The sequence below is a fragment of the Trametes versicolor genome, assembly GCF_000271585.1.
Source record: "Trametes versicolor FP-101664 SS1 unplaced genomic scaffold TRAVEscaffold_10, whole genome shotgun sequence".
Lineage (NCBI taxonomy): Eukaryota > Fungi > Basidiomycota > Agaricomycetes > Polyporales > Polyporaceae > Trametes > Trametes versicolor.
Window position 1 is genome coordinate 2,373,212 of NW_007360330.1, and position 25,884 is coordinate 2,399,095.

Consider the following 25,884-nt stretch of genomic DNA (forward strand, 5'->3'; position numbering starts at 1 on the left):
TGCATCGGGAGATTGGATGTTGAGATGTGACCGGGCGTTCTTGCGGCAGCGACACGATCTCATCGCTAGAACGTAATGGTTTGCTGACGCTGAAATGCTCTACGGATGTTCTGCCCCACGGATTACTACGAGCCGCGCCTAATAGTGTGCATGTCAGCAACTTCCCGGTCGGCGTATATGATTGTTGACGGTACGCACGAGAATCGGACCAGTGCGAAGCACGGTACGCCCGAGCATCGAATGTCGGGCGCGGAGGAACGATGTGGGTGAAACGAAGCTCGTGTCGCACTTGCGGTGCCCGTCTGTAACAAACCGGGACTGCGCACGATCGCGCGCAGTGCTCAACATCCCGAGCTCGGGGACGACCGCCGGCTTTACGAGCGTGGCCCGGAAGTCCGGCACCTCGGTGGAGGATGATCAAAGTGAGACAGCCGAGTTGCTGTCAAATAGAGTCGCTGGAGTGATAGCCAATTCAGGAGGAATTAGTGCACTGCAATGCGGTGGCGTCAAGCCAGCCGGTTTCGATACACGTGAATCGCTTTGTCGGAAACTTGAGTGTTGACAGGGCGTGCCTTGGCACACTCGCATCACCTTACGCACTGTATGAGCACAGCCACATGGCTTAAAAACACAAATGCACTGTAATGACGTTAGGAACGCTCACCGGGATAGGTGGTTTCCCGAGTATCGTTCCGAGGACGACGAGGACAGTTATATTACGCGCAAGACGACCTTCAGTGATTGTCGCATCCAGGGGGCCAACGCCGGTCAAAAAAGGTACAGTTGCATCATGGAAGACGTGAATCGAGCCAGGCGTCGCCGGGTAGTGTGAGAGTGCGAGGGTAGCTTCTTGAGTACGGGAGTGGTACGCTATGTGCATGTAAATAGACGTTCTGTGAAGCAAGATTATACAGCGAAGAAATTTGACGAACCGATATGCTTTGTAACGCGCGCTCTACGGATGAGTCAGGGAGTCCGGACGGACAAGGAGGAGATTTGAGATCGTGAGGTACCGGGGTAGAGACGCAACCATAGCGTCGGGGCAATAGATTACGACGTTACGCACAAATGGGTATGGGGCCGTAAACTTCATACGGAGAGCACAACATCCACGAGAGCCTTGAGCCGCTCTAACGCCTCCGGATCTACCGAATAGCAATGTGTGAGCCTCAGGTAGGATATTTTGGACACATCCGCGGCCGCAGCGCCACGACGAGCATTGACAGCGCGCAGGATCTCGTGACCGGATATGTCAGCGCAACTTTGAAAGCAAAGAGCTTCTAGTCGCGGTAGGAGCCAGCCGCCCATCATGTCAGGCCCCGCAGAAAGCACTTCGAACAGCCTGCTCCCGACGATGCCCGACGCGGGCGATGCAAATCCAAGGCCGGTAAGGCGCGGGAGGTGGTGCAACGCTCGAACGAATGGTGCTAGGCCTACACCATTGAAGTTGAAATTCCGGACGTCGAGAAGGCGCAGCGAGGGGAAGCGCTCGGGTGAAAGCGCGATGTGACTCAGCCATTGCATGTCTTCGGCGGAGTTCGCGGAGATATAGGACAGCGAGGGTAGGGATGTAGACTGAAGGAAGAGGATGATGCTGGTGGCTTCAACCAGATCGAACTCGATACCCCTGAGTTCGGGTAACTCGATCAGGACCGGGTCTGCTTGGAAGAGGTCGTCCGTGGAATCGAGAGAGAAAGCGGCCATCCGCATGTTCAGCCACCTGATGGGTGAGGCGACTATCATCGACATGAACCGCTTGAACGGATATTCCATGCGAGTGGAGGAATACCCGGAGCGCTCCAGGATGAGGGATAGCTCGCGTAGAGCAGGCATCGGGGCATTGACGCACTCCAGCGGTATATGTTCGAGCACAACGTACGCGAGACGGGGACAAGGCTGTGCCAACACATTGCAAGGATCATCCGTGTCCGGGTCGACCGAGTCGAGGCGAAGATAGAAATCCTCCAAAGCAGGGCCCAGTTCGGTGGCATTTTGTTGGACGACGCGCATTCGAGGCCAATCCTGGACTGACAGCGTGCATGAGTAGCATCGCGACAGGGCCGGCTTCATCTCAGTCATGATGGTTTGACAGTCAGCGAAGCTGTCGACATAACGGAAATCAATGTCGACGAGTAGTTTTGTCGCCTGGGAGCGCTGAAGATGCGCCCGCATCTTGCGCAGAAAAGCGGGTATTCGCCATCCCCAGTTGGAGTCCAGAACGATATATGACCACAGAACTGGACAGGCCAAACAGGCCGCTCGCCACTGGCGACATACGAGATTGAGGGACGGCAGGAGTTGGACGGATTCTTCGCTGAGTTCGAAGATTCGACAGAGAAGTTCCGGAGGAAGGCGGTGGATGAGGGCACGTCTGTCCAGCAAACGCTCTCGTTGAAGTATGAGATCAGAGAGCTGTGCCTCTAGCTCCGATATTGTCTTGTCGAGTTCCGAGATGTCCGGGGGTAGTTGGCGGGGGTCGCTGCAGTACAAGATGAGAAACACGACGGGATGGAGACTGAAAATCGCGTACACTCTCCTGAGATCGTCGGGGTCATCGACTTCTGGGTCGAATGGCAAGGTCAAATCATCCCAGGACGCAAGATCTTCGTAGGAAGGAGACGAGGCCATAGCAAGGATCGTGAACTACAGAGCTGGGGTCTAGCGAAGACGAGGGAGAAGAACAACCTGTGTAACGCGCGCCGTAAGCGCCAGACAGTGAACGGAAGGCTGTGAAGGAATGTACGGACCAGGCTCCTACCCACCGCCACACTCGAGTTGAGGGGGCGATCTCGCCGGGAGGAGGGGACAGAGCTAAGTCGAGTACCATGAGCGCCTCTATCACCTATACTAGGTCACGTGCTTTATCCTTCAACTTTGCTCCCCCTCAACTCTCCTGGACGGCTGGCATCAAACACGAGTAAACATCGGAGCCCGGAGATCAGACGCCCAGAATCGTCCCCGTTAGGAAGGCCATCAACTACGAGCGCCTGCAAATAAACCGAAACTCTTCTCAGCGGCGAGCTCGCTCTGCGGCACGCGCGCGGTGCGCGTCCGCGCGGGGTGCGAGCGTGGGGTGCGCGACCGGCCTTCACGTATGTAGTCTACCCCGCGCGCACTTCTGTGTCCCTCGCGCGTGCTCTCATAAGACATGTACGAGTCCTCAGGTAAGACATTCCTGTTAATCTTGCAGCGACTCAATCGCGGTCGCTGATAAAATATAGACGCAGTCCTCCGGTATTTCAAGGCTTTGGCCTAGCGTATTTATATTCTTTGAGCAGCTCACGTGTAAACAGTATACGTAGGAGTATAAGTGATTCTGTAATACGACAGCAGAGCTCGCGAGGGGGCATTGGCGTCGGACACACTGCCGAAGAGCGTCCCTGGAATACGGTCGGTGTGAGACTCGGGCCCGGGTAATTTGAACGCGCGCGCATGCTAGGGCATTGGCGAGAGTTCCTGCATGATTATATTTGTGCTATTTAACCCGTCGCGAGCCGCGCATGACCATAAGGCGTTGCAAGAATGTGTGTATCCCCATGTTCGAGTAAAAGACCGCCTGCAAGGGATATTGGTGGCCTAGTGTACTCACGCTCGACCGCGCGTCGACTCGCTAGGCCTAGCACAGTTCTATCAGAAAGGCCGCGAGGGACACAGAAGTGCGCGCGGGGTAGACTACATACGTGAAGGCCGGTCGCGCACCCCACGCTCGCACCCCGCGCGGACGCGCACCGCGCGCGTGCCGCAGAGCGAGCTCGTCGCTGAGAAGAGTTTCGGTTTATTTGCAGGCGCTCGTAGTTGATGGCCTTCCTAACGGGGACGATTCTGGGCGTCTGATCTCCGGGCTCCGATGTTTACTCGTGTTTGATGCCAGCCGTCCAGGAGAGTTGAGGGGGAGCAAAGTTGAAGGATAAAGCACGTGACCTAGTATAGGTGATAGAGGCGCTCATGGTACTCGACTTAGCTCTGTCCCCTCCTCCCGGCGAGATCGCCCCCTCAACTCGAGTGTGGCGGTGGGTAGGAGCCTGTGTACGGACCGGAAGCGGGCCGCGAATGGACGCTCCTGCCCCACCCAAAAGCAGTAAGCCGATAGAACCGAAGAAGCGCGCTCAAAATACCGCGTTCTGTTCCTCCCAGTCCTCCCTACTGGCCACCTCGCAGTTTGCTACGCACGAGCACAGACGATTTCAACGAAGGCGAAGACGCAGTCGCCCGAGAACGAGGTAAGAGGAGAAGAACACATCACGCAATTGAGCGACCAGTGCGAGACGCCAGGTCCGCGAGGGATTGCCAGGCAGTCGAACTTGGGTGAGCAGGTGATGGCTTCTACGAGAGATACTGCTTACCTCGGACTCGGATTTCGCCGTTGCGACGCTCATCAGCGAGGGCGCAGCGTGGGGAGTATGTTCGTCGCGTGGGCGCTGGAAGGGAGGAATAACGTGGGTCACTTCAACTCTGGTGGTATCTCGCCTTTATATACGTTACCCGGCTTCAGCAGCGGCCCCACGATCGCCACTGTGGCAGCTTCTAGACTTAGATCTGCTTCGCAGCAAGCTACCGACATGTTTGAGGGAGTCCGGATCGGGACAAAAGACCTATGTCACACTAGAAGTCGGTCCAGACGTCGTGCGACGGCGCCGCGGCGCGTCGATCTCGAAAGGACTATTCGGCACAACGTTAGCGTTCCGCCCAACGCATTGACATATCGCCAATCTCCACCACCCCCCAATTCAATGAAGGACAACGTCGCCAGCTGCAGCAACTATGTATATGCTGTTATGTAGAGTCGGGTACGTAACCAGCCAGCAGCATATCTATGTATCTACGGCGTTTGAAAGGAGAGTGTTAACGAGACTGACCGAGTCTGCAGGAGTGCTGTGAAGATAAGCCGTATTCGCGGCTGCCACCGGAGTTTGTAGCACGTCACACGTCGGGCCCGTAAAACCTTCTCCGAACCTTTGACGGGACAGGGCAATATTGGCATGCGTCTTCTATTTCAGCTCGGGATCGCGTCTTCCTCGCGTGCCCCGGCGGGCCCTGGCGGTGCACGAAAGATCACATCGAGGTAAATTCACGTCGATGCGTACGTCCTCACTCTCGCGTTGAATGGCGCTACTCCAAGTTACACTCATTCTCGAGGTTCTAGATCAAGTTGCAGCACACAGTCCAGGGGGTCCACGGGGGATTCCCGACGGGTCACTTTGTACCAATGTTGCTCTGCAGGGGATAATGAATCGGGGACTGGCCCCACACACCAAGCACGACCTACAAGTCGAAAAATACAGAGGCTTAGACGTGCCCAGAGATCTGCTGACAACTATGTCGTGCGTAAATGCGATTGGCACGCATTGCGTTACACAGCTATAATGTGCAAGGTAAGCCGATTCGCAACTTCGTCACAGCCTCTGGAAGTCCTAGTTCATTGTTGGCCAAAATTCACGTAGCATCTCGCGACGACTGCAGAATTTCTGTTGATCATTTCGATACTGATGCCGCCGACTACAGCAGACGACATTCTGGTCCCTCCATGTGCACCGTTCCAAACTTTACGTCGATCAAGTGAACCGTCGGTAGTGGGAACACCGGTAGCGACATCTACCTGTCATCATACCGCGACCACGGTCAAGAAGCCCGTCGATGATTTGCGCACCGCCGCTACTGGTCCGCAGACTCAGACTGCGGCACTTCCGAGCCTGCTTCAATGACGACGCCGCCGCGTGCTAGGGAGCAATTACGCAGCTCGGTTGCCAAATATTTCAAACGTCTCCGAGTCACCACAAAGCTCCGAGGATCTTCGGAGCTGACTCAAGCACTCACAACGTGATCAGTGGATGCATATACATCACTGACAATTCCGAAATGGCAGGCGCTCTTGTCCTCGTTCTTACGTGACCACGTCACGCCCAGTGTAGATGGACAGCCTCGGTCAAACGCAACTTGATCGAACATAGCACACTTGTCCCTTGCCACCAACGCCCAACTCGCTGGTCCGAGCCTGCCGCGAAACCCGCCCAGCGCCCACAGAACGAGCATATTCGCCGTCGGCCGGCCGTGAAGACGGGTATCTCTTGGCCACGGGTATGTGCCTCAGTTGATGCGCTCGAGAGTGCGGTTAACGTCTAGCACAGAAAAACCCCGCCCACGATTGATGCGCCTGTGGTGGGGCGATACTCCCGCGTAGGACGAGACTGTCGCGCCTGTGTTTCCGCCAACGACCAAGGAGACCGTCGCGGAGCAAGAAGTCGACAGGGAGCAAGAACTCGTAAGCTGTATCTCAACGCGCTCGCCGTGCAGCTCGGAACTCACGAGAGCGGACACGTAGCGCGGCGTTCCATGCAGGATGGAACTTCACTCGGTGATCGAGACAGATCCCCTGCGAGCGGCCCCACTATCTCAATGGATGGCAAGCACTGAACCCTGAGCGAGCCGCTCGACATTGACCCCAAGACCCTGCCCGCGTACGTCTACGTGTCGTACGTCTAAAGGGTCCGCGCACGTACCCAGCCCCATCCACCACTCTATCGATATGTCCGATCGGACGCTCGCAACACTGCCGCCACTGCGCGCTACAGGCCTCGGCGCCGACCCTGGATCGACGCTTTCTTGCGTGTCCATCGGGCGCACGAAGAAGCGCGCTGCACTCTGGAGGCTTGGTCTCCTCTTCACGCCCGCCGACGGCGTTGTCTCTGGGCTCACGCCCGCGTTCCTTGCAACTACCGGGCTACGCCACACCCTGCACGCGCCCTGCGCTCCGCTAGATGTCTTGGAAACCGGAAACCGGCGAATGTATCCGGAGCATGTAGACGCACCAAGCACTCGTCAACAGCCGCTCGCTGCGGTTTTACCAGCCACGCACACGATGGAGGCGCAGCCCCGCAGCAGGCAATTCTTGGCTGCAGGTGCTCGCGTGGACTGGCTGACGTTGCACTATGAGTACTGCTTCCGCCTTGCTTTGTTTCTAGGACGAGCTCCGCAGCGCGGCAGTCGACGGGTGCGTCGCTTGTAGACGTCGGAGTCATTTCACGCTCGGGCGACGCGACCTCGCACATACACAAATGGGGCAAGAACTGCGTGAATACATACGTTCACGGATGAAACGCGTCGCAGAGCACTGGAACGAGGTACTGCAGGTCGATGCCGCCAATGTGACCCTGTAGGAGCGTTGTTTTACTGTCCTGAAGAGCATGTGCTTCGCGGGTCATGGTAGAAAGCACGCCATAGAAGACAGCGTTTTCCATCCGCACTACGCAGGCCGAGCTACGTGAGGGCGCCATGCGGATTTTGGGTTGCATCTTACACGAGATGAGATGAAGGTTCGGTGCACCGCCCGTGATACAGCCGTAGCGCAAGACGGCAATGTGCAGTGCGTAGTGAGTATAATTTTGCTGAGTGGCTCGAAGAATCGGATGTCAAGAAGATTTTCTAGGTACCAGACAGGATGAAACGAAACCTCAACAGTTGCTGCACTCCCGGAGGGTGGCGGTGCGGCCACAGTGCCCACAGCGACGTCCGGATATGGAAAGGTCTGACGTTTGACAGCTTCTCGTCGGCGAATTTCGAGCTTACGAGTCCCGGCCAACTGCCATACTCATCCGCTACCATCTGTACCACCACGCAAGCTGTCAATGGGCAAGGTTCTTGTTCCTCTTAACGACACGGTCGTCGTATGCATCGGGGTCGGCGACACACAGGGTCGGCCACCGCGCGTTGTCCAGATTACTTGCAAAGCAGAACGGTCAGTGCGCATACATGCAGGCTGAAACCCTCCTGGAAGGAGTGTTTTTGTTCACTGACATACGGTCCTACGACAGGCCGGAGGACGTAGAAACGATCACAACATACTATCTGGTGCAGCACGAGCTGAGTGTATGCACGGCATCAACTTTATTTCAACGATAATTTTGGCGTGCTGACATTCGTTGTTGGGTGATCCAGGAGCTTGTACTACGCCTCGTCGGAGCCCACCTGGAGGACCACATCCCGTCGCCCCTCACGTTCGAGGGAGAGTACTATACTTTGCACGCTAGTAAGTACTGTTGAAGCCGACGCAAACGTCATACATCTTCATTCACGCTCTTATGCTCTTGCTAGTGCACGCCCCATGGTCCTTCGGAAAGAAGGTCGCGTTCATGTGGGGCGACGATCACTTGGAGACTTGCGAAGACAAGTGGACGTTCGTTTTTGAGGCCAAGCGACGTGCGCAGAAGTCGGAGCATGGAACGCAACTGTGCTGAAGCGAAAGGGAACGGGGTTCAATGTTTCCAACTATAGAAGATGTCCATGTGTTGTACAATAGCTCGAGATTTTCGTATACTTTGTCTCTTCAAACGTTCAGTATCGAGGCGAAGGAAAGGCACATGAGAGGAGAAACGTGAGCTCAAACGGCGATGACTGGGGACGTCGATACCGCGAGCGCGGTGCCCTTATCGTCTTGCGGTATGTGCATGTCTTCGGAAACGGTGCGGATAGACGTGTCGCGGACGACGTCCCGCGTGATTTTGATGTGCATGATTCGCTGCGAGTTCGCGGTCACGGCCTACGGAGATGTGCATGGTCCATTGTGTGAACATGCTGGGCGTGAAAAAGGCGAGGAGCGCGCACCTGAGCGTGGTCGAAGCTGTCTGCAGTGTCGTGGAAGCCGTGCACGTGTGCTTCGGTCGCGCCGACCGTTTCGCTGGGCTCTTGCTTGTTATTGCGGAGGAAGTGCCGATGGTTGAGTCTGAAGAGGATGGACACGAGCGGTCAGCTACCATCACGGAGTGCGAAGTTGACTTCAGGTAGTGCACATACACAGAGAGCAGGGAGTTAGCGTATGCTGGATTGGTATCGAGGCCAAGCAGTGGTCAGACATGGTCTCTTCGGAAACGAGACTGCGTAGAGCGTACCCTTTGCAATGCAAATGTTCAGCCCGTCCGTTATCAGGGAGTGCGGATAGAAGATGGCCTGTTCGGAGGTGAACATCATGGTCTGGGACTGTACGGAAAGGTTTCCCATAACGCACCATGAATAGAGAAATGATAGTAAGCGTGCTACGAGAGGAGTGTAGTTAGCAAGCCCATCTCGGAGAGAGTGCGATACAGCCACCGAACCCTCGGCTCACATTGTCAGAAGCCCTGTATAGCGGCGTATCAACATAAGTGGGATCAAGCAGAAGGGGTTGAGCGCACCGTTGTTGATAGTGTAGAATATCAACGTGTTGAGTATGGAGTCGGTTCTGCCGGATTCAGGCTGAGCTGCGGCGTTTACAGCTGAAACTACCTGAGCACGTACGACTTAAAGCCCGTCCGACTACGACACAGAACGATGGTGAGCAGAGTCGTCAGGAGACCGTCCGCCCCAATGATGAACGCGAGTGCGGCGATTGACAGCCACTGCACAGATATTCGTTTGAGTATGTCGAATACTCATTTGGGCGAGTATGCAAGCGTACCTGGAAGTTTTGGACGTCGAAGATGCTGGGCTGTATGATTCTATCGCGCACAATGCGGTGTGAGTGTGGTGGCTTCGTCGATGGAGAGTGATGACTTACGCCTCGACGGTGCACGCTGGTGATATGCTGCTATCAGCAGTGCGCTAGCAAAAAGGGCATCATTTGGGCTCACCAACGGAGAATCCTACACAAATCACCAAGTATGAGCGATAACATGGTCTAAAGCTAGCACAATGGGCTTACCGAGTTCGCCGAGCAGCAGTAGCAGCTACAGCGTCCCTCGGTGTCAGGAGTGATCGGAACGCCGAGTGGATGTAGGAATCTGGCTTACTGCGAAGACGACTATGACGAGATACCCTCGGTTGACTGCATGCCGCCGAACGTCAGCGTGTGCGAAACGGAAGAAACGCGACCTTCGTACGCAAGAATAGCCGTCTCGCGAAGAACCTAGTACGGAGCGTTAGTATGTGTGGATCTTCGAAGAGAGAGAGAGAGAGACAGCCTTACGCCTGTGTTACCGCGACGATGAGACCCTGCACGCAATGAGTTAGATGACCATCTCGGTCTGCAGATGAGGGTTGCTTACTGTTAATGCTGGAAGGGTCTGCCTCCGGAGATAATGCGTCAGTCGCTCGCGTAGAAACACTGATCATGGATCACTGAGACTTACGCTAGCGGACCTGATACACAATGATCTGGTCATCAAACGGTATACTAGTACAAATGAGAATGCGTCCGGGTGCTTACCATGTCTGACGCAGGAGGGCCTCGGGTTTGAAGTAGTTGGTGACGAGGTAGAAGTAGCTGTTGCACGTAAACTCATGAAGCCGTTCGGCGCACCAAAGCGCCATGGTCGGTGCTTACCAGACATGCAAAGCTAGAGCGGAGTGTAACGTTTCGAGTATGCTGACAGGCCACCTCAGGCTGTCAACAAACACGCGTAGAAACATTCCGACATGGCCACCTACAGTACGACGGCCACCTAACCGCAAATGTAAGCGACGTACAGGTGCATAGCGGCCATCGGGGAAACTTGCCGTGCATTTGATGTACTTGGAATCCTTGTCGTAGGCTGGAAAGCGAGTATACCGATATCCCTGATGCAACGTCAACCCGTACAATCTACGCATAGGGCATGAGCGATGCGACTGCGAAGTTTGGAATGCAAAATGGACGTACACGAGTCCCAAGAACGTGCCGAGCAAGAGCGCGCCAAATGTGTTGTCCAGCGCGGGGACCTTGATGGCGAAGGCGAGGTCTTCCGCGTGGGAGGTCTCCGATAACGCCATAGTCTCAACACCTCCGATTTTCTGTGACTCCAAGGGTTCTAGTCTATAGCGACAGTCTACCAGTTAAGAGGAGCTCAGAAGTACTTGCGAGACTCCCAGCTCTTGATCTGCGCCAGGGTACGGAGTGGGATACGCCAGGTGACGAGCAATACGACGAGGGGGCGACTTATAGCTAGAGTCGAGACACAGGAAGACACATGTCGTGCAACGCGTGGCAGATGGTTGTGCCTCTTCTTGACGGTCATAACAGGCAGATGTCTGCGAGAACACGCTGTTCCCGGAGTACGCGTATCGACTCAGCCTCACGCCGTCAGACTCTACATATTGATCGTGATAGTAAGCAAGGATGATTGAGTCGATAGTGAAGCTGAGAGCCTTGCGCACCTCAGTCACCAGGATCGAGCGTATATTGGGGGCTTCACGTCTGCAGTAGTGGAGCCCTTTCGATAACGCTTACCGACGAGGCAGTGTTCTCACGTCGATCACTCCAAAGCTGCCGCGGCAGCCGACTGTCACATCCAGTAGTTCGAAGACATGGACAGGGTGACACCCAGGGCGCGAACTTTGGAGATGGACGGTCCGCGTGTGCCGGATATGGGAAGAGAGATGCGGTGCTGGAGGGAAAATCGCAGTTACATATGGGGGCGCTCTGCTGCGAGTAGCCGGGCATCCCGGTGAAGACGCCATAGTGTCAGTATCGCCCACCTATCGCAGGAAGTCTTGGTACACCCTGCGGGATGAGCGGTCTGATGCTATGCGTGCGTCTCGCACTGTCAATCGTTTTGGATACGTTTGATTCGCTGAAGGGCACTTCTGGTCGTACAAAGTCGCATGCAATCTCTTCGCGCGCTCAAGCAGGCGCGTAGATGGCACTGAGCTGCTGCGCAAACATCTCTTCCGTGGTGCCCCTCCTGAATGAGACGTGAAATGTTAGGATTGACGGTCAGTCAAAGATGTCGGAGATAACAAACCTGATATTTCCCTTCTCCTAAAGCACACAACGTTATGATCAGCATGATCAGATACCAAGCCGAAAGTGATTACACTTACCCGGGTGCGCGGCAGCGTTCCTTTCTCTACGACTAGAACTCGACGGGGGTCCTGGATGCGCTCATGAGCGTACAGGCTTTTGTTGAGCTCCGAAGTCCTCTTCATGATCTCTTCAGCCACCGCAGGTCGTTTCTCGTCAGCGAGTCCGTCGACCGCACTCTCGACGATCAAGCACGGAAAGGCACGCCCGCTACCGACCACGACGACGTCGTGTACCAGCTCGGGGCAGGCTTTGCGCACGGTGTCTTCCATGTTCCTGTCAAAGAGTTCGATCGTGATGAGTCTCAACATTATGACGTGATTGAGGACGCACTTGGTGTCACAGAACCCGGACACGACTTTGATCCAGTCGCCGGCGCGGCCGCGGTACACCCATCCGTCGTCGACGCGCTCGAAGAGGTCTTTCGTGTGGTAGTACCCATCTGCGCCGCAGAACTCGGCCGGCGGGCATTCATCCACCCCGGAGGGCACTGCGAGCTCGTACAGCTGCGGTCCGTCAGAGCTGTCCTCGGAGTTGGCGTCTGGGAGGAAGACGGCGTGGGATCCAGCCAGGGGCCGGAGGAGTCTGGAGGACGCGTCGGGTCCACTGCCGGCTCTCAGCAGAGGACCAGTTTCGGTAGTCGAGTAGGAGTTCTTCAAGCGTAAGAAGTCAGTTGGCTTTATGGTACGATGAACGCAGTCAAGACATACTATCACTTGCAACCCATTGACGTAAGCCCATTCCTCATCTTCCTTGTTGAGGGCTACTCCGGTGTGGAAGATGTCGCGAAGACTTTGCAAAGAGACTTTGACTGCGTCGTCCTGCTTTGCAGCTCTGATCAGGCTCGAAAGGAATGTGGCGTACACGGCGAGGCGGTTGAGGGAGCATGCGCGCGTCATGCCAACGAACTCCTGTGGGGCGATTGCCAAGGAAGACGATTGAACCATACACGCTCCGGCGTAAATGCATCCAAGAAACACTGAGGATGCAGGTGGTCAGTGATCGCGTTTGATGATGTGGCGTGTGCTGCGGACTCACCATGGAATGTCGCGATATTGACCAGGCTCCCGAGCGTGTTCAGGACGGTTTGCTCTCCGTCCGCGGATGAGCCGGATAGGCCAGCTGCGGGAAGTTTGCGGGAGATCACCGCGTTGAGCATCTTGTATGTGTTTGGGATGATCTTTGGGCGCCCACCCGTCGTGCCGGACGAGTGGAACAGCGCCGCGATGTCATCCGGGCCCACAGGAGCATCGGGGCTGAATGTCGCTTCCACGTGGTGTGCCCCCCCTTCCGTGATGGTCGAGACGCCCTGCGCGATCTGTGCGTCGTCCAGAGCAGTGAAGTGGGGGACAGGAAGGGGCGTCGTGGCAACGTCCACTTTGCTGCCGTAGGACAAGTCTACAATCAATGCCTTGCCCCCGCTCTCAGATAGCAGCTCAGCTATAGTTTGGACGTCTTCGAAGTATGCGCTGAAGAACTGAGGTGTGTACCCAAGCGCGGATATCGCGATGCTATTTATCGCGTCGGAGAGCTTGCTTCCGGTTAGCCTATACAACACGAAGATGAGTTCAATAGAGTCCATATCTTGGAGTCAGAAAGCACGCACCAGAGCCCCACAATGTCGAGTGGCTTGAGCTCGAGAGGAGCCAAGGCCCGCTTCCAGTGAGCCTTTGTGGCGACTAGGCGCTGTTCGAGATCGCGATAAGTGACCAGACCCCAGCTATCATCCCGACCTATGTATGGCCTAAATACGGGTCTTGCATGATAGTCACGGAGTGGAGAAACAAGGAGAGAGATGTAGTGATAACTGATGCTCCGTTCCGCCATCTGGAAAGACGAAGCGCGTTTGCCGAAGTTTGCCCGAGGCGGGATAAGGTGCACTCGGATGATAGCAGCGACTCGCCTTTATAGCTGAAAGGGGTTGTGGGTCCACCCATCGCCGCCCATGGAGAAGATGTCCATAGAAGCTCACAAAACCGCGAGCCTGAGAACGAACCCGGAAAGCGGGGCCCGTTGTTGCATTTAAAGGGGGCAGAATATCTACTCAAGGTTGAGAGAATCCTTCGATGATGATGATGCAGAGTCAAATTCCGCTGAAAGGAAGGTCTAGAATTGTCCAGGCTTGGGAGTCGGCGTGCAAGGTGCGCCGAGTTTTTTGAAGGTCGTTCTCCACCTTACATGTGAATACGGACGAACGAATTCGTATGTGTCAATGCTATATTTTATTCCCTGTATACATCGTTAGACGATGCTCTTCACAAATGGGCGGGCGAGTGAGCTCGCATACCTCGAGGTCATGTCGTGATGGTACGGAGGAACGCCAGGTGGCAGATAAGCGCCCCGTGTTGCCCTGCGGCCTAGTCCAATCTCCGCGGCATGCCCGGCGCGTCACTCTCATCCAACTTCTCAACCTTGCTCGTACCAGCACACAATTCGCCGCACATATCTGACCCCTCTGCTCTACGTGTGGTACTATACATCGCAAGATGTAAACTAGGCATAGCCTCATATCTACCAGGCTCCAGCAAGGTATGTGCATCCGCTGACTGTTGCATGTCGAGTTGAACGACTCACAGCAAAACTGAAACTAATGTCACAGACCTTCTCCAGATCTTGCTATGGATGGATTCTCTTCTAGAAATGCTTTATTACAATGCATAGGCACACGCAACATGGCGTAGCTGAAATGCAGAAGGGTAACGATATGGACTTCCGGCGCAATAGTACGCGGTAACCTCGCTCCCGGCTCCTCTCAGTGCACAATCGCGCTCTACCGTACCACTCAACGCATGTGTGATTATCTTCAGTACGCGAGCCAATCCGTTTATGAAAGGACAGAGGGATATATGTGCTGACGAAATATCAGATGTTTTTAGAATGCCAGTGCCGCGGTAGTCGTTTCATTAGATGCAGTCTGTATACTGATCGCCATCCGTCACAAATAAGCCTCGGTAATTCATATACATCGGTTTTTGAATGTTGAACAGGCAGCAGTGTCCCGCATGAGGCTGGCACGAAAATATTCCGAGCACCGACGAGCAAGCACTACCCAAAGAGGATGCCGACAACCGACTTCAGCCTCGATCGCAACGCTACTGCCTATATCAACCCGTATACCCCCTCTTCCGCTCCTCACCTACCTTTCCCTCTTACCACCACACCATCCCCGCATTTCTTACCCGCTTTCGTTTGATACGCACCCGTTCACTATGTTCTCTTTCATCTCCAACAAGTCCTCCACCTGTGCTGAGTGCCGGTCGCTCGGTTCGGGAAAGTCTAAGTCTAAGCTCGACAAGAAGACCATCGGCCGCCCCCGCGAATACGAGTGGCCCGCCTTCCAGCCCCAGGTCCCGGCCAAGCCCAAGCACGTGGTCATCCCCCTAAGCCAGGAGACTATCGACGAGCTCGTTCGGAAGGGCCTCGGCACGCAGCTCATCTCGCTCCAGGACGCTAGGATGCGGGAGGAGCTCGTGCGCGGTACGCTCTACTACCACCTTTGAGACTTTGCTTACGCCCTTCCCCCTGTGTTCCATGATCTGTTCTTGTTCGCTCTCTACTTTCTTGACCTCGACTTCCACCCCGAATCCGGCGCGCGCTGAAGACCTCCGAGGACCGGGACTATGGACAGCTCTCTTGGCCGAGACCAGGGAGACGGTGAGGCTGACAGCTGCGGCGGGGCATCTGAGGGATTCGGGAGTCATGACCCTATTGAACTCGTTGTCTTCTCCAATGCTCGACGCCGGCTCGGTTTCTGCAGATCCACCGTTTTCGTTCGTTGCTGCTATCCTTTCTCCACAGGTATCCCTCCCAGCAACACGAGGACGCCGAGGACGCCGAGGACGACAACCGACCCGACCAACCCGACCGACACCCAGTACCCAAGACCAAGACCGAAGACCGAGGACCCTGGAGCATGCTGGCTAGGGCTTGGATGACCCCGTGATGCCGGCGTAAGTATACTCTTTCTCCTTCTCTCTTTGTGGTATTCTTCCCGCCCGATGTTCTGCTTGCTCTGTGTCTTCATCGTCTCGGTGCTCTACGTGTCTCGGGTCTTGTCCTGTCTTGTTCTCGGTCTCTCTTCGTTCTCCATCTTCGTCCCGGTCCCCTCCCTTCTCTCTCTCTCGTCCTCTCTTCGCTTGCATCTCTCTTTCTATCTTTTCCTGCCTCGTCTTTTTCTATCTTCATTCCCTCTATTCGCTTCCGGTTCCCGATGTCTGGTTCATTCTCTTCTGCTGCTCGGCTTCCTGTCTTGGCGTTTAGGGTGCGGTGGCGGTTGCTAGAGATCACTTCAGTATCGGGGGATGGCGCCCTCTCTCCTGTGCTGTTGCCTCTGGTCGTCGCCTCCGTCGGAGCGAGGGAGGGGGTCGAAGGGCCCCTTTCCTCGCACAAGTCCGAGAAGTGAGTTCCTTCCCCTTTTTTGTTACATTCAGAACAGCGCTGACCTTCTGCATCTACACATCCCGTAGGCCTTGTTGGTTCTTCCCTCCAAGAGGGAAGTGGTCGCAACCGAGGTTATCGTCGTTTGCATACGGTACGTGTGAGGTGCGACTTCCCGTTTTGCTCTCAGTCACTAACGTATACTGTGTCTTCCACAGGTATCATTGTGCGTTTGGTGGAGACTTTCTCGCTCGGTGGTGTGCACGCTGAGGAGAGAAGCAGCGGGAGTTCAGGCCTGACTCCCTCTGCTTCTCTCCTCATCATGTACGTCTGGTGTTCGTTTCGCTCTTTCAGATCCGTCTCTACATCTCAGTTCTCATGCCTTCAGAATATTCCTTTCAGTGGTTGAGTCTTCCTCGGTCATCCCGGAACTTTCTGTTCCTTCAGTCAGGTGCGCACATGTCTTCTCATTATTTTCGTACTACACCGTCTTGACCTTCACGCTCTCAATCCGACAGCTGAAAACATCCAAAATGCATTCCGACACTTCGCGGCGGATCGGAGACTCGTTGGGACGAAGTAGCGGTGCGGCGGGAAGCAAGAGGAGGCCAGGCCTCTTCCTCTTGTTTCTCTTCGCCTCGTTACAGGTGCGTATGCTCTCGCGTTTCAGTTCCTCCCTGGTTCTTGCAGAGGTTAGCAGCCCCATAGGTCACCTCCTAGGCGGTGCTGCCTCGTCGTCACTAGCGTTTTCGCTTATTATAAGGGGACCCGCCGGTTACGGGCGTCTATTGAGAGTTTTGCGTACTTTGAATAACCAGCGTGTCCTCCCCTTTCCTCTTATTCCAATCGACGAAGGCGCGTTCGGCCGTGTGATATCGACTACTATGAATTGCATACAAGTTTACATGTGCCCTTCCCATCCTTTTGTTCTGTCAGAAGGCTTTTATAGACGATACCTAAACCCAGGAGTTTGCCAATCCGTGAGGTCCTCGTAGTCTCGACCTTTCAGCTCGACATCGTTCACCGCACCAGCACCGGTATCGGCCACGTCTACGACCTTCCCTTCGCCAACGGTACCAGAAGCACCTGCGCTGCCCTCGAAGCCCTCCTCCTTCGCTCTCCTGGCGTTGACCCACCCCAGGTACGTCCTCAGGCCCACCGCCAGGCCGATAGCGAGCGAGTAGCAGATCATGATCGCGCGGAAGGCGGTATTGTACGTCGGCGCCTCGGTCGTTTTGAACAGCTGCGGCCCCGCGATGTTGCCCGCGCAGTAGGCGAGGAAGAGCATCGCCGTGACCGTCATCTTCTTCGTCACGCCGCGGTAGTTGGCCTGCACAAGGGAGAGCGCGAGCGGCATGGCGGCGGACCCCGTGCTGAGGAGGAAATATCCGAATAGCTGGACGCCATGGGAGATGCCGGGGCGGTTGCGCGAGTAGATGAGCGCGGAGCCGACGACGCAGGGGACGACTGCGCAGACGATGAGGAGGCAGTTCGCGCGGCGGAAGCGGCCGGCGAGCCAGCCCGTGAGCATGATGAAGCCGCCCGCGAGGAGAGAGTACGGGATGTTGATGAGGGTGCTCTGGAGGCTCGTGAAGCCAAACGACCTGATGACGAGGTTCGAGAAGTTCTGCGTCCCACCGTTCGGGATCTGCGTGACCAGCTCGAGCCCGAAGATGAACCACGTCTTGGGGTCGATCAGGCACTCGCGCACCTGCGCCCAGTTCCACGTCGTCTTCTCCGTGCGCCCCGTGCCGGAGACGATGATGCGGGCCGTCGCGCACTGCCGTTCCTCAAGGGTGAGGAACTTGGCGGAGGACACGCTGTCGGGGAGCGCGAACCACAGGACGGCGCCCCATAGGAACGTCGCGAGTCCGAGGATGATGTACATCCACCTCCACGGGCCGACGCTGTCGGTGAGGCTGATGTGGCCGACGCCAAAGGCGAACAGCGACGCGACGAGGCCGCCGATGGAATTTCCGGAGAACCAGATTCCCGTGCGGAAGGGGATCTCGTCGCGGGTGTACCAGCTGGTGGTCATGAACATGAAGGCCGGCGTGATGGTGGCCTCGGCGACGCCGAGGAGGAAGCGCACGGCGAGGAGGCCGCCGTAGTTGGAGCAAGCGGCGGTGAGGGCGACGACGGCACCCCAGATGAAGGTGTTGACGGTCATGTACCGGGCCACCGGGAGCCGGGCGATGAGCAGGGTAGTGGGGTATGCCCATGCGAAGTAGCCGAAGTAGAAGATGGACGACACCCAGCTGTAGTCCTGGCCGACTAGACCCTACGAAAGAAATAGTATGAGTATATCGTGTGTGCAGGATAGATTCAGCGCCTCGGGAAAGCAGACGAACCGTGTCATCTCGGAGACCAAAGACAGACGCGCTGGATAGGATCGTCTTGTCCATGAAGTTGAGCATGTAAGTCACAAACAGCAACGGGATGATCCTCAGATCGATCTTTCGCAGCACCCGCTTAGCCAGGTCGCCATCGACGCCATTGCGGCTCGCCTCGAGCTCGCTGACCGCAATCTTCTCAGAGGGGGATGATGCCATGTCGCTGTCGTCCTCGTCGTGTTTGGCGTGGTCGTGGTCGTGGTCGCTGTCGCTCACAAGGTACCTGCAGCCAGGGTACTTAAGCTTGCGCCTCTCCGGACGAGACCTTAAGGTCCCAATAAATTTGCCCGGCTTATCTCTCTCTGTGGCTGAATTTCCGCTGCCGTCTTATCTCCCGCGCCCCGGGAAGGGTATAATATTTAATCGTGTTGACTCGTGCGCCAGCGCTTCGTTTTGTCTTGTGCATACCTGCGTTTGACACAAACCGGGTTGAAGGGCGTCATTATAGAGAGAAGGAGATTGGAGGGAGAGATGGTCGATGAGTACTTGAGTGTGCATGTTTGAAAATGTGTGTACCCTAAGGGCCGAGGCCTTCATGGACCCACGTGGATATGGTGCCTACCTATAACGACCGCCTATTGGCCACTTCGGAGAATATGGGGATCGGCCGTCTTGGCAGGACGATACCTGACTCGGACGATACAGATAAGATTAAACAGTGCCGCGAACAGATGCACCACCCCACAACCCCGATCACTACTTGCTGGTGGCATTCATGTAGAACCAAAGGTGATAGTAAGGTGATAGTAAAAAGAAACAGGCGACACGGCCCGGGTGCCATTATGCTAACGTACAAGAGTCGAGATAGTGCGAAACACGCAGCCGTTACCCATTCAGACACGAGCCATGACCACCGGGAACTCAGGCTTCATTGAATCAGAGCCCCGCACTGAGGGCGAGACAATCCCGCCCAGCTTCCACACGATCTCCTTGTCCGACGGCGTAAACTTAAACGCGAGTACGAGGTGCGCGACGGCGATGCCTGCCGGTAGGAAGTATGAGTGTTCGATCCTCTAGTGTACAAAGTAAAGGAGAAACGTACGCATTTCCGCGAGGGCGTAGTTGTAACCGCTGGATGCACAAAGTTAGCTGCTGTGAGAAAGTCAAAATAAGGCATGGGATAATGACTGACATGCATGACCGTGGGCCCGCCGCGAACGTGGACCTGCACACCCGGCGCGGTCACACGCGATCTCGTCAGCTTCTACATCGTTCACAGGAACACAAGAATAAACACGCACATGTTCGCAAACACACTTGGGGTGCGCGCGTCCACAACGCTTGCGGGGAGCGGCGCGAGCCAGCGCTCGGGCTTCCACTCGTGCGCGTCGGGGCCCCAGATGGCGGGGTCGCGGTTCGAGCCAAGCATGTTGAGCCAGATGGTCGTGCCCGCGGGAATGAAGAGCTCGTGGATGGGTTTGCCGTCTGTGCCGGTGATAGGTTCTGAGAGCGGGAGGACGGCGTCTTCGTCGGACCTAGTGTATATACATTAGTGGTTGGCTATGAGGCTGCAGAGGTACAAGATTCACGTACACGCGGTTTGCCATGTAGAATACGGGGTACCTGCACTGAAGGTGAGCACTTTGTAGGAGAGGCGCGGAAGCATACGCACATGCGAAGAGACTCGCGAACGACAGCCTCAAGATATGGCAGCTTTGCGAACGCGTCGTAGTCCAGATCGAATAGAGTTCGCCCCACATGTGTGGTAGCGTCGAGGATCTCATGCCGTAGTGTTTCCTGCACCTTGGGGTTCTCAGCGAGTAGCTGAACAACGCGCGTGATCGAAGCAGAGGTGGTATCCGTTGCTGCGAGCAACAACAGGCTGAAAAGCACAGTAATCAGTGTTCAAGTTTGCATGTCTGCGTTGATGACAAAACGTACGACATCTGCCCGAGAATGTCATCCTCCGAGAGCCGTTCGCCCTCCAACCCCAAGATGTTCTGTCGCACTGCCACAGCGTCAGGATTGCATGAATGGAAGGCACCACCAACCACCTACACAGTATACTTATGAGGTCTTTGCCCTCCCCGATCTCCTGTCGTACCGCGGCATCGCCCAGCTTGATCGTCTCGCCCTTCTTGCGCAGCACCTCGCGCGACGTCTGGTACACGTTGTCCGAGATCGCCTGCATGTGACGCACCACTTTCCACGGGAATACCGACGCGGCGGCGCGCAGCACGTCCAGTGGGAATATCCATTTGAGCCAGGGGAGGATGGGGCGCCAGAGGTGCAACTTCACTAGAGTCGGGCTGTGAACCACGAGGTCAGAAAGTGAAAGGGACGCGAAAAGTGATGGTAAGGGTGCCCACCCAAACTCCTTAAGTGCGAGACTGTAGTCCGTGCCGTGCACGTCGAGTGGGCCGAAGGAGTAGCCGAGTGCGGTACGCCCGACGGCTTCCAGTGAAAAGCGGCTGAGGTATTCGGACATCTCGACCTCAGTGCCTTCTTGCGAAACCTGACCGTGCAACGTGTCTACGAGCTAGCAAAAGTATCAGCATCAACTGGTTTATTGGTGACATGTAGGATTACTTACGTCCTGCGCGACCTGGTTGAACATTGTTACCATGTCTCTGAGATAGCGCACAGAGAATACAGGGCTGAGATGTTTGCGTTGCTTAGAATGCTGTTGTCCTGTAGTCGCAACGCATGAGAACGCATCGGCACAGCTGAGAAAGTGAGTATTCACCTCGCGCAGCAGTCAAACCTGGTCCGAATACCGTGTTTGAAGTTCTGTAAGACAATGATCAGTCTCATTGACTGACTTGTGGTAAAGCAACAACTAAGCAACAACTTACTCGGAATGCCATTTAGGCAAGTCGAACGCGTCACGGTATTTGTTGTACAAAGTCGACAACGCTAGTGAGTCTGAAATTGCCAGGTGGATATCCTGGCATCATTAGAGTTAGACAAGCAATTGGAACTTGAATGAGATACATAACATACTCCGACGAACGCTGGCAGCTTAACTACACGCCCGTACTCAGTGAGCACTTGCTCACGATACTCAACCGCATACGGGTTGTGCAGCTGCGTAGACACGCCTGTATCAGAAACGCGATACGTCAGCAACGACCCTGAGCAAAAACCCCTCATCCACCGGTGAAATCACGTACCTGTCCAAAATGATGGGCACGGCGGGCCCGGAATCGTGCTGAGGGCTCTGTGCTGCCTTAGGCGCTTTCTCACCTCCGGCACGACAATAGCCAGGCCGCATACGGCTAGCGCGAGGAGCAGCAGGCCAATCATATCGCCTACGTACGAGTATGAGACAGACGACGGCTCAGACTCGGAGTGCGCGAGAGGACAAGTCCCGAACGACTGATAAAGAGACGAGACGCAGCGCCGGCCACGGCGAGGACCCCGCCGCCCGAGAGAACGCGCACAGGCGGAAACCCAAGAGCCTCCGGCGCGCAGGCAGACTTCGAAAAGATCTCACCGGCCCTGCGTAGCCTGAGGCTGGCAGTGCTTGCCAATTGCAATGGCGATGAGCGAGCTACTGCGCGGCTTCCACGCGGGAGAAGAAGGGAGGGTGCTGTGGTCCGTCATCCGTGGATGGAGCTAAACTCCGCGCGCGCGGCGAGCGCCTGATCAGAAGGTCCGATGTTCTCTCGGCAATAGGTACGGGGCCAGTAGCCAGTAGGGGCTCAGACGAGTCGAGGTGCCTTCGCCCCGGGGCGGGAAGGCGAGAAGGCGGGAAGCTAGGACGCCGAAGCGTGATGGATAGGGTTGGAGCGAGCCGGGGTTCCCGGGCGGGGGGCGGGGTGGGTACTGGTCATGAGTGAGAACAATTGCAATTGGACATGCCGTGCTATGTTGCAATGTGCAATGTCAGGTCTGCCAGGGGCCAGCGCGTACGTGCAGCTCGGGACTTGTTGAAAGGGAAGGGCGGCCACCCGGACGAGCCAGCGAGGGGCATCTCCCGCATGTTCTATGAGGCGCGTAATAAGCGAGTAAGCCATTATTAAGATGAAGTAATGACGCTAGTACTATAGACGGGAGATATATCGGAGCGCGTTTTGCGTATGTACTTATCTCGGCCCGAGGCCCGGTCTACAAGACGCTAAGGTAGTCGAAAAGGATGCCGAGCCAGATAACGCATCCCACAAGCCCATTCGACTGAAGCACCACGTCGTTAGCCCCGTTCCCCAACGCTACAGACGAGCGAAAGGAAGAGAACGCACCTCGAACTTCGCGCGGTGGTCCTTGAGGTCCGCCTCGTTCCACGTCGCGAGCTGCCACACGGAGTGCGCGAGCGTGCCGCCACACGAGAGCAGCGCGTAGCCCGCGCCCTGGCGCGTCGCCCAGCCCGCGTATACGAGGCTCACGAGGAGCGCACCGACCATGAGCGAGAGGATCTCGCGCACGCGGTCGCCGAAGAGTAGCGCGGTGCTCTTCACGCCTACCTTGCGGTCGTCTTCGCGGTCTTGGCACGCGTAGATGGTGTCGTAGACGATCGTCCAACTAGAGGGCGTCGCGCAAGTGTTAATGGAGATACTCGAACGATGTGATGGGAGGGAGACGCGGAACGTACCAGACGCCGCCAAAGAAGAGCACCCAAATCGGGAGGGGCGGGATGTGGCCCGTTACCGAGACCCAGGCGAGTGGGATGCCCCAGTTGAAGGCGAGCCCTGGGGAGAATGGCATCAGGGCGTGATCTCGAGAAAGGCTCGCGGCAGGAGGATGTACCGAGCCAGGCCTGGGGCCACCACGTCCAGCGCTTCATCAGCGGGTACAACGCATGCAAGGGGAAGATGCCTATGAGGCCGAGTAGGAGGCTGCAGCGTTGGATTAGCCGACGCTCGTACTACCATCCGGGGAATATCGCGTACCTTAGGCTGTCACCATAGGAAAGGAGACCGAAAACCGGGACGAGCAGTGAGACACATAGAATCGTAGCACCACGGACAGACACAACGCCGGCTGGTAGTGGTCTGTCGCGAGTGCGCTCTACACAGAAACAAAGAGCAATCGTCGGACTTAGCGGAGGTCATGTCGAGAAGTTCAATGTTGCGTTGCTCACCTACTTGCCGATCAAACTCGATGTCGCAGATGTCATTGAGAACACAAGCAGCACTGTGCAGCAGGAAAGAGCCGAGCGCAAAAACGGCTAGTTTCGCCGCAAAGATGGGGAAGGGGAGCGCGACAGCGCGTGCCGCCATCGTCAGGCCCCACGCTGGAACGAGGATGCCGGCGGTGAGCGACGGTCGGATCGAGCATAGTGATATGTTAAAGGCGTACCGCAGGGCCAGAACATCAGGGTGTTGCCCATGAATGGCTTGTGGAGTCGAGTAAGCTCGAAGTATCCGCGTGCTACGGCCATGGTGCGCTGAAAGGCTAAGTAATAGAGTAATCGTCGTGACCGAGGCCTGAGGCGGGAGCGAGGGATTTATAGGGCGAGAAGGCGGTACTAGCTTGCTTCCCGCAAACCTCAAACGATGACCGCGGTGAGAGTGCAGGCTACTGACGTGACACGTCCGAGAGCGGTGCCGGAGGCCGCCCAAGAATTCCAGCGACGCGGCCTCAGTGGACACCGCCAACCGGAGTACGCGTGTCCACATACGACGGGAAAAGGCTCACACCGTGCACGTATATTCCCTGGAAGGGCCGGTTACCTCGTGCCAAGGGCAGATTCAGGCGATAGATTTGGGAGGAGATCTGACATCCCGCTCTACCATGTTGTTGTTGCTGGTGTGCAGTGATGTCCCTACGGGCTTGTATCGCAGGCCGAATCTTCTCCATCGTAGAAGGCCCCGTTGTAAAACCCCGCTGATGCACCGCACGGATGGCCTGATGATGATGTTCACCGCACCTGCTGCATTCGGAGCCGTCCTCTTTGAGCCTGCTTCTGACATATGCTAGTACCGATGGGTGTGATTATCCCGTTGCGCAGACTTGCAAGAGCAGAGAGTGATTCGACGAGAACGCCCGGCAAACGGTGGCATGAATAAAGTGAACATTGAGGCGCAGTCGAGGCGCAGCGTGAGGCGCAATCTTGGTACGGAGCAGGGCGCTAAGTGGCGGGCGTTGCCGGGCGCCACGATGCTCTGTTGAGGCGCCCACAAAACCGTCTAACAATTCTAACCCGTTGTTAACTCGCACTTACAAACTAGGGGCCGGGCTGATGCTTGCTAACTGGACTTTGATGAAGTTATTATTTACAGGCAGATTTTAGACTCGTCATAGAAATACTCGCCGGGCTTCTAACTTCAAAACGGATCCGGCGAACGTCCCTCCTGGCGGTGCTCGTTACCTGCTACCCGCTAGTACTCGCGGGGAGATGCCGCCACTTCTGGGCGCAAAAAGATATCTGTAGGTTTTTGACGAGGGCCTATATCTAATTGACAACAGCTGGAACAATTGTTAGTGATAAAAAAAACCTTATTCACTGCGTACAGCGCTTTTCCAGCAAACCCCAAGCTACGTATAGTGATATGGTGTAGAAACTTGCCGCTGATGGCAGCGCTATTCAATCTAGCGAGGTTGTGACTAGATATCAGGGGGATACTCCCCGAGCGCCATATGAGCCTCGTCTGTGAGATGCAGCAAGGCCCTCAACGAGACTACACTTCACAAACTCGCTGCAGTCCAGAATACATCGTGTCGCAAGGTCCTTTCGACATAATGCGACACCAATCATCCGACGCCACTCGAAAGACGCTCTAGATCTCGAGTACTAGGCCTGGTACGCCTTAGTAATCACACTTATGTTCAGTATCAGCTTCGTTTAGTCATAGCCATATAACATTGAGCCTATCGTAACAAGCTGAAGTGCTCTACTAGTATATAAGATAGCAGCGGTGTGGACATTCAGCCGCTACAATCTGGACGAGCTAAAACAATACTAATATGCCGATATTCAAGGCGGACGTCGAGGACCAGGGCCGCGCTGGATGCAACACAGACATGCCGAAACTAGCGTGCAGAGAGCGTAGAGCTAGTAGCACAGAGACCCAAGCTAGAGCAAATTCGGAGGACAACAAGTGGTTCAGGCATAGTAAGAGCCGGGGAACACAGAGAGTCGAGCGACGAGTCACATCCCAAGCATGAGCGTAGTCCAGGAGAGAAGCCAGCCTGAGCAGCGAGACAAGTTACAGTACTTTGGGCCTTATATATGTATGCAGCGCGGATCGCCCCAGGCGAGACCGCGGTAGAGTGTCGCAGAATGTCGAGCGAGTCATTCGACACAACGAAGCGAGGGGTAACGAGATCGAGCGCCGTCGTGCCTCGACGGGCCTGTCGCGGATATGCGAGGTAGGCGCGCAGTCCACCTCTGCTAGTAACAGCTACCTTACTTCGTACTACGAACCTAGAGAATACGAGACGGCGGCGCAGGCTCCTCACTGCGCAAGGACGCAAGTCTCTCAGCGA

At 55.9% G+C, this 25,884-nt stretch overlaps 10 protein-coding genes across 10 annotated transcripts; 2 read left to right on the top strand and 8 right to left on the bottom strand.

Moving 5' to 3' along the window:
- Window positions 1-990: 990 nt before the first annotated feature.
- Window positions 991-2,827, bottom strand: TRAVEDRAFT_74185 (uncharacterized protein; the record flags this gene model as incomplete). Its single annotated transcript, XM_008044285.1, has 3 exons — window positions 991-2,479; window positions 2,531-2,643; window positions 2,759-2,827. The coding sequence occupies 3 exons, from the start codon at window positions 2,825-2,827 to the stop codon at window positions 1,090-1,092; spliced, it is 1,572 nt and encodes a 523-aa protein (XP_008042476.1). The 3' UTR covers window positions 991-1,089.
- Window positions 2,828-3,978: 1,151 nt separating this feature from the next.
- Window positions 3,979-4,889, bottom strand: TRAVEDRAFT_31095 (uncharacterized protein). The gene is made up of 4 exons (XM_008043641.1): window positions 4,868-4,889; window positions 4,493-4,787; window positions 4,380-4,436; window positions 3,979-4,305 (listed from the first exon to the last, which is right to left on the bottom strand). Exons 2-4 carry the CDS (start codon window positions 4,559-4,561, stop codon window positions 4,240-4,242), a joined length of 192 nt encoding a protein of 63 aa, XP_008041832.1. The 5' UTR covers window positions 4,562-4,787; window positions 4,868-4,889; the 3' UTR covers window positions 3,979-4,239.
- A 3,037-nt stretch (window positions 4,890-7,926) lies between these two features.
- TRAVEDRAFT_131346 (uncharacterized protein) lies at window positions 7,927-8,231 on the top strand (the record flags this gene model as incomplete). The annotated part of the gene is made up of 2 exons (XM_008044286.1): window positions 7,927-8,023; window positions 8,089-8,231. Coding segments are annotated over 2 exons (240 nt in total), but the record flags the coding sequence as incomplete, so codon positions are not given.
- A 143-nt stretch (window positions 8,232-8,374) lies between these two features.
- Window positions 8,375-10,278, bottom strand: TRAVEDRAFT_51475 (uncharacterized protein; the record flags this gene model as incomplete). The annotated part of the gene is made up of 18 exons (XM_008043886.1): window positions 8,375-8,533; window positions 8,599-8,716; window positions 8,788-8,812; window positions 8,883-8,940; window positions 8,999-9,026; window positions 9,098-9,110; window positions 9,165-9,211; window positions 9,268-9,368; window positions 9,428-9,467; window positions 9,527-9,542; window positions 9,600-9,611; window positions 9,671-9,695; window positions 9,759-9,793; window positions 9,849-9,874; window positions 9,935-9,960; window positions 10,014-10,031; window positions 10,098-10,107; window positions 10,175-10,278. The coding sequence occupies 18 exons, from the start codon at window positions 10,276-10,278 to the stop codon at window positions 8,375-8,377; spliced, it is 861 nt and encodes a 286-aa protein (XP_008042077.1).
- A 26-nt stretch (window positions 10,279-10,304) lies between these two features.
- Window positions 10,305-10,716, bottom strand: TRAVEDRAFT_51476 (uncharacterized protein; the record flags this gene model as incomplete). The annotated part of the gene is made up of 4 exons (XM_008043887.1): window positions 10,305-10,333; window positions 10,396-10,409; window positions 10,481-10,549; window positions 10,607-10,716. 4 exons carry the CDS (start codon window positions 10,714-10,716, stop codon window positions 10,305-10,307), a joined length of 222 nt encoding a protein of 73 aa, XP_008042078.1.
- Window positions 10,717-11,497: 781 nt separating this feature from the next.
- TRAVEDRAFT_60467 (acetyl-CoA synthetase-like protein) lies at window positions 11,498-13,573 on the bottom strand (the record flags this gene model as incomplete). The annotated part of the gene is made up of 8 exons (XM_008044287.1): window positions 11,498-11,627; window positions 11,688-11,704; window positions 11,767-12,022; window positions 12,080-12,399; window positions 12,457-12,725; window positions 12,785-13,293; window positions 13,353-13,479; window positions 13,519-13,573. 8 exons carry the CDS (start codon window positions 13,571-13,573, stop codon window positions 11,567-11,569), a joined length of 1,614 nt encoding a protein of 537 aa, XP_008042478.1. The 3' UTR covers window positions 11,498-11,566.
- Window positions 13,574-14,955: 1,382 nt separating this feature from the next.
- TRAVEDRAFT_51478 (uncharacterized protein) lies at window positions 14,956-15,681 on the top strand (the record flags this gene model as incomplete). The annotated part of the gene is made up of 2 exons (XM_008043888.1): window positions 14,956-15,223; window positions 15,545-15,681. The coding sequence occupies 2 exons, from the start codon at window positions 14,956-14,958 to the stop codon at window positions 15,679-15,681; spliced, it is 405 nt and encodes a 134-aa protein (XP_008042079.1).
- Window positions 15,682-17,066: 1,385 nt separating this feature from the next.
- On the bottom strand, window positions 17,067-18,721 carry TRAVEDRAFT_60468 (MFS general substrate transporter; the record flags this gene model as incomplete). Its single annotated transcript, XM_008044288.1, has 2 exons — window positions 18,475-18,721; window positions 17,067-18,404 (listed from the first exon to the last, which is right to left on the bottom strand). The coding sequence occupies exons 1-2, from the start codon at window positions 18,673-18,675 to the stop codon at window positions 17,067-17,069; spliced, it is 1,539 nt and encodes a 512-aa protein (XP_008042479.1). The 5' UTR covers window positions 18,676-18,721.
- Window positions 18,722-19,349: 628 nt separating this feature from the next.
- On the bottom strand, window positions 19,350-21,160 carry TRAVEDRAFT_131056 (cytochrome P450; the record flags this gene model as incomplete). The annotated part of the gene is made up of 9 exons (XM_008044289.1): window positions 19,350-19,498; window positions 19,559-19,587; window positions 19,649-19,681; window positions 19,758-19,991; window positions 20,099-20,338; window positions 20,398-20,464; window positions 20,515-20,765; window positions 20,826-20,995; window positions 21,050-21,160. Coding segments are annotated over 9 exons (1,284 nt in total), but the record flags the coding sequence as incomplete, so codon positions are not given.
- A 1,294-nt stretch (window positions 21,161-22,454) lies between these two features.
- TRAVEDRAFT_173073 (UbiA prenyltransferase) lies at window positions 22,455-23,836 on the bottom strand (the record flags this gene model as incomplete). Its single annotated transcript, XM_008044290.1, has 7 exons — window positions 22,455-22,632; window positions 22,698-22,977; window positions 23,048-23,144; window positions 23,203-23,291; window positions 23,346-23,463; window positions 23,537-23,689; window positions 23,755-23,836. 7 exons carry the CDS (start codon window positions 23,834-23,836, stop codon window positions 22,567-22,569), a joined length of 885 nt encoding a protein of 294 aa, XP_008042481.1. The 3' UTR covers window positions 22,455-22,566.
- Window positions 23,837-25,884: the final 2,048 nt, after the last annotated feature.

Excerpts from the sequence above, each read along its gene's own strand:
- TRAVEDRAFT_31095 (XM_008043641.1), bottom strand. The coding sequence starts at position 4,561 with ATGTCGGTAGCTTGCTGCGAAGCAGATCTAAGTCTAGAAGCTGCCACA. Across the intron at positions 4,437-4,492 it reads TGGCGATCGTGGGGCCGCTG|GTTATTCCTCCCTTCCAGCG; the intron begins CTGAAGCCGGGT and ends GAAGTGACCCAC. Across the intron at positions 4,306-4,379 it reads CTCCCCACGCTGCGCCCTCG|CCAAGTTCGACTGCCTGGCA; the intron begins CTGATGAGCGTC and ends TCACCTGCTCAC.